The sequence below is a fragment of the Rhinolophus ferrumequinum genome, chromosome 7 (genome assembly GCF_004115265.2).
Source record: "Rhinolophus ferrumequinum isolate MPI-CBG mRhiFer1 chromosome 7, mRhiFer1_v1.p, whole genome shotgun sequence".
NCBI classification, from domain to species: Eukaryota; Metazoa; Chordata; class Mammalia; order Chiroptera; family Rhinolophidae; genus Rhinolophus; species Rhinolophus ferrumequinum.
The window spans coordinates 68291846-68297845 of record NC_046290.1 but is presented as its reverse complement, the minus strand read 5'-3'; the positions used below and the strand labels follow the sequence as shown (position 1 = coordinate 68297845).

At 37.7% G+C, this 6000-nt stretch overlaps 1 protein-coding gene across 1 annotated transcript in view; it reads left to right on the top strand.

Moving 5' to 3' along the window:
* Positions 1–2579: 2579 nt before the first annotated feature.
* The window catches only part of LOC117024612 (solute carrier organic anion transporter family member 6A1-like), a 106459-nt gene continuing 103038 nt past the window's right edge, over positions 2580–6000 (top strand). The window contains exon 1 of the mRNA XM_033110022.1: positions 2580–2832. Coding sequence (XP_032965913.1) covers positions 2580–2832 — 253 coding nt within the window. The remainder of the gene's footprint in view (positions 2833–6000) is intronic.

Sequence of the window (6000 nt, the reverse complement as noted above, 5' to 3'; positions counted from 1 at the left end):
GAGTTACCTATACTAGGATGCCACTTAGAAAAATGATATAATATTCCAAAATGGGTAAAACAGACAGAGCATCACAAAAGAAATCGATAAGCAACATCTTTTAGAATTTTTTGTTAAGGAAGCTATTTCTGAATGGAGGTGCTAACAGTTATACTAACACATTGGAAACCATCCTGGTAGCCAAGTTTATAGGGAATGCCCTGCCAGTTCTGCATTTGCCTTTGTTTTTCTGCCAGAAATACTTGGTTAATTTTGAGCTTGAAATTTTGTGATATTTCTAACGTGTGAAATACCTACATTGATTAAGCATGTTGAATAATCAGCATGTATTAAAGAACAGAATTTCTGATTAATATGAGAGGATTTTCAGCTTGTATTACTATAACTCTCTTCTCGTGGTTATCACTGGGTTATTTTTCATTACAGCTTGTGTTAAGTCTTTAACCAACTAATAATTTAGTGATATTTATAAGTATCTACTTGGCTAATAGCTTGGGTTTTTGTGTTAGACCCGTTTGAATTCTGGCTAGCTGTGTGTCCTTCGTAAATAGACACTTGTCTTTTCTCATTTCCTTCATATCTGTGAAATTGGGATGATATGTGTGCCTAATTCGTAGAGTATAGGATTAAATGACAAAGCACATGAAAGGTGCTTTGCAGAGTGTCTGACAAATAAGTACTAACTAATAGCTATTATTATTTAATTTTAGTATTGTTATGCACATTGGCATAATCACGAATAACTAGAGGCTCTCATATCTACGAGTATATATCAAAGAAAGGAATGAATGTTTATTACTTATTTTGAATAACTAGAATATGTCAAACTTTGGGCCAGGAGGCTTATATAGATTTCTCATTTCATCCTCTTTGTGCAAAGTAGATCTTATCATCCCAGTTGTATAAATGGGAACACTGATGGCAAGGGAGATTAACAATTGTGGCGGGCCAGCCGCCACAAATCGAACAGTACCTGAATGGGGGAGTGGGAATGAAAAAAGACACTCACACAAAATGATGATGCGGCCGGTCTTCAGTGATCCTGAAGCACGGAGTTTACTTTCCTTTACCAATTTATACCACCTGTGTACGTGCAGCTTAACAATCACGAATGTGCATTACCTCATTGAGAGTAAAATTTTCAACTTTTACATATAAACTACAAAATCACTGAAACTTCCCCAAGGTCATTTTCTCATGACAAAGCCCACCAATTACCCTGATAATCATCAGTCCTCTGTGTCCGGGAACCGGCCACTCCCACCTCATTTCTCAGCAGCTTGCAAGCACCCTCCAGGTGTAGGCAGAGACAATGCCTTAAGAGCTAAAACAAGTTAATCATAAACTGAGCCAGTCTACAAGGCTTCAGAATAACAAGAAATCATGGCTCCCCACAAACAATGCATACTAGTTTTATTCCAGTGAGTGCTTTTAGTGATATTTAGTCGCAATCACCTTAATAGTGAATCCCCACAAACCCTTGCTCTCACATTAATTTAAACTGTGTAAAACATTCAGTATTGTGTGTAATATTTCTGTCGTTCTCTTTGTGATTATTTAACCGTGGAGCCTGAGACAAGAAAAGTCCAGCAAGTGTGGGAATATCTCCATGGGTAGTATTAAGGGTTTTTTTTTGTTTGGTTGGTTGGTTTGGTCTGGGTTTTTTTCCTTTGGAAAATAGAAGGGATAGTGATGTGAAGATGTTCAGAATTCAGAAAAGGCCTGCATAACACGAGATAACCCTGTATTGGCCAGAATGACCTAATCAAATAGATGGATTTCTAATCTTTAAACTTTTTTCCTACAAAAAGTAATCCAAATGAACCAGTGATAATTAGACCTAACTTGCTCCTTTAACTACATGTTAAAGGAGCAAGGAGAAATAACGGTCCCTTTGTACCCTGACTCCTTTTCCCTCTTCTACTCAGTTTACCCTGGAGGAAAAGATCCATCACAAGCAGACTTACTTTAATTAACAGGAGCGGGGAACGCAAGTATATGTAGGGGAAACACTACCTGAGTCTAAAGGTGGGATGGGTATGGACAACATTTACTTGACCTAATGATGCTATGAGGGCCTACGTGTGTGCTAGTAAATTATTCTCTGTAAAAACAAGATAAACCATTAATATGGAAGCCCAGTGAAGACTAGTTTTTGCCCAAGAGGCTTATAAACATTGTATTTATCACTATGCCATCTATCCTGAGGAAAAATATCTAGATAATGAAATTCATTCCCTTATGACCAGAACTGTGAGTACTTTCTGCCATTTTTGTCCGCAACACCTAAAATAAGGAGGCTCTATCCTTCATTATTGTTTGATATCAAGAGTTCTTAATTTAGTTGAAACTTGGCCTACCAAAATTCTTCAGTGAGTCCATATCTTAATCTGAGATCTTCTAGAAAGCAGAGCCTCGAAAAAAGGATTTGTGAGCACTGGCTGTTTGGGAGGCAGACCCGACAGCAGCAGTGAAGGGAGGGTCAAACATGGAGGCAGGAGAAGCCAAGACAACGGTAAGTTACTAAGATGGTCACTGCTGTCGGTAACAGGGCTCCATCCTTCTGAGGAGGGTGTAGAATGCCTCAGAACTGTCTACCTGAGGGTGCACAGGAGGAAGCATTTGCCTTTAGCTCTCAGCTGCCATTGACTGAAAGTTACCCCATGTTATTGCTCCCCAACTGCCTTTGTGTGCATGATGAATGGGATCCTACAGCCTCTCGGCACAGATTTGGAAAGGCCCTGGGCAGTCACTTAAGGCAAGACACTGTTAGTACAAAGAGAGACAAAGCAAGCCCTCAAATGATTGTCAGAAGCAAGGCTGGAATCAGAGGTGAGGGCCAAGGAAAGTGAGGTTGGGCATCCTGGGTTAGGCAAACTGAAACATTTTTATGACAGACCAAAGTGGACTTGAATCTGGACTCCATCATTTGCTCTGTGAGTCATTTTGGACCAGTTAATTATCCTGTTTATGTCTTAGTTAAAAAATGGACATAGTATGTGTTTCATACGAAGAATCTGATAATTAATATTATTATAGGAAAAGTATTTGGTGCAAATTGCCTTGAAGATACTATTGGGTTGCAACCCTGGCCAGCAGCTTCCTGGGTGTAATCTGAAACTGGCCCCTATACTCAGGGGCAGTGAGAAACCAAAGAAAAAGGCAGATCCTTCTAGATTAGTAGATGGCAGATTTAATAAGCAAAGGAACGGGAACTTGCTTGAGTGCATAAGACAAGTAGAGTTCTGCATCCACTTGCCAAATCTTATAAATGTATATAGAGACTTTACCTGCGTTAGTCACGTACACAGGAGGCCTTAACAGGGTTAGTCACATACCCAGTCCAGACAGTCTCATCCCCACATTTCTATCTCAAGGCTGTGTCCTGGGGCAGCTACTAGTGCAGAGAAGTCAAGGCAGGACATATTCCAAGCACAAGGAAGGAAGTTGTGAGCCTCCAATTGCCCGGGTCCACTTTGTGGGTCAAACCAGCCATCATGTCTTCTTGATGACCTTCCCCAGAAGATACAAAGTCATATAGAAGAGGGGGTTTGCAATCACATAACTTTAAAAAGACTGATCAAAATTATTTCTGTTGAATCAAAATCCATCTTTGCATTAAACAGGACAAGCATTATATTGATTTCATAAGTAAGGACCTTGAGACACAGGCAGATTACATGATTTAATGATAATCTCTTACTTGGTAAGGGTCAATGCTAGTTCTCGGCCTCTTCTAAATGTTTAATCTCATCCTTAATATTTAGCAAATATTAAAACTACTAAATTGGCCTGCAATTTGCAAGTTACAGTTTACTTACAAATACAATTTGTGGATCGATGTTTAATTGCAGTGGACTAATATCTGTTTACTAAACTTGGTCAACTGAACTTAGCTTATTCTCTATCATTGACTGTACTGTTGAAAATTGGGCACGGCCTCATCCAGTCATTTCTCGTGTCAGAGCTGACTATGGAAGGGCCAGTGAAATGACCTCCACTGACTTCTAACTCTTACTTAAATTAATGATTCCTGTAGTCTTCCTTAAATAAAGTTCTTAGGAAACAATTTAGTTGTCAGATGATTTAGATTAAGTATGCACATTTGGATGTTAATTTTTTAAATACCTAAGTAACTGAAAGATTATACAAGATAGCTATAATTCAGAGAGCCAGACAGAGTTATATAAACTTCATTAATGCAAAATCCACCATGTAACAGAAATGTTGTTAGTGACCACAATCATTTAACAAAGATTATTCTTTTCATTTGTTTATTTAGTAAAAAATATATTGCAGTTCTATACAGCTTTAAAGTAACATCATTATTCTCTTTTAAACATTTGTGTAATGTTTATTATATGTCCCGCACTGCTCTAAGACTCTTACGTATACTAACCAACTTAATCCTCTTCATAGCCTTATGTGATAGGAACAATTATTATACCCATTTTATAGAAGAAGAAACTGAGGCACAAAGAAATTAAGTGACTTGCCCAGGGTGACATAGCTAGGAAATGGCAAAACCTTGTTGCAAACCCTTGGGATAGGGCTCTCTAAAATCTATGCTCTTAATCTTCTTGACTATTTCTCACATGGTTTCTGCAAAGAAAAATTAGAATTCCTAATAAGTTTACTAAGCACAGATAATTCTAATTAGGGATAGGGATTAATGTTTGTTGCATTCTCTCAAGTCCCCTGAAAGTAAACATAGATAGAGGAACTTTCTATTAAAATGTTTAACAAGATATGTGAAATGGACTATGACAGATAAAATGTGAAGAGATTCCTGTGTTTCTTTTATTTTGTCTATTCAGTTGTCTTGATTTCAGAAGAAAATAAAATTTATTAGGAAAATAATTGATAATCCTAATGGTTAGTGCTGGTTTAGGACTTGACTCTTTCAATCCAGGACTTCTTTTTCTTTTTCTTTCTCCAGCTCTTGTTTCTGCTTTCTTCCATACTGCTTGACTTTCTATACGTGGCATGAATGTTGATCCAGAAAACACCAGTTACATAATCTTTAGAGCTCCCACTCTCAGAAGGACAGCTCCTTTCATACAGAGTTCATATTAATTGCCAGAAACGAACTGATTGGCTCTGCTTGGATCAAGGATCAGTTTCTGGAGTAATCATTAATTCCAGAGACATATGGTGCTTAATTGGCCAACCTGGGTTGGGATTGACACATTGGTAGAATCACATCAAATACATGAAGAGCAATTCCCAAAAGAAAAAGAGGATTCAGTTACCATATGAGGAAAAGCGATCTGTGTCACATGGTACTCATGGTTGCTCGAAATTCCAAAATCCCTTCAAGACACTTCATGACAATGGCAATCATAATAGACGTTCATGGACCATGTTTTCTTATTTTCCCAGAGAGTAAGATAGTTTAGATGGATTATAAAGACCCTGTTTTTATTTATCATTATTAAAGGGACAAAATAACAACATAGTTTTTATTATTTATAATGGGTCCTAAATTGCTTTTGGTGATCAATAAAAGTAAACTAATTTAAAATTAAAATATTAGAATGTAAACTATTTGGAGCATATATAATACTGTATATAAAACATGTCTAATGATGTGTGACCTCGCTCCTTTTCCTGGATCACTTTCACTGTTTCTTTATACTCACTTTTATTGCAGCCAGGGAATATTGGCAATTCCCTGGATGTGTTCTCCTTTTATACTGTGGTACGCTTTTACATGAGTATGTGCTCCTCTCTCTTCCTGCAATGTTACTTCTTGTCTTTCACATATACTTTTGGTGCTAAGGAAATCTACCCAGTCCACAGCCCTTACAGCCTTGCACTGACCTTACTCTTATTCCTATTCCCGCCCCCTCTGCTCCAGCAATAGCTTTGTTTTTTTAAAAATACATTTTTTTTCATTAGTTTCAGGTGCATAAAAGAATCTACATTAGACATTTATCATTTATATCCCTCACACAGTGTCAGCCCCCTCCCCCAATCCGCTATCCCTCTAACATCGTC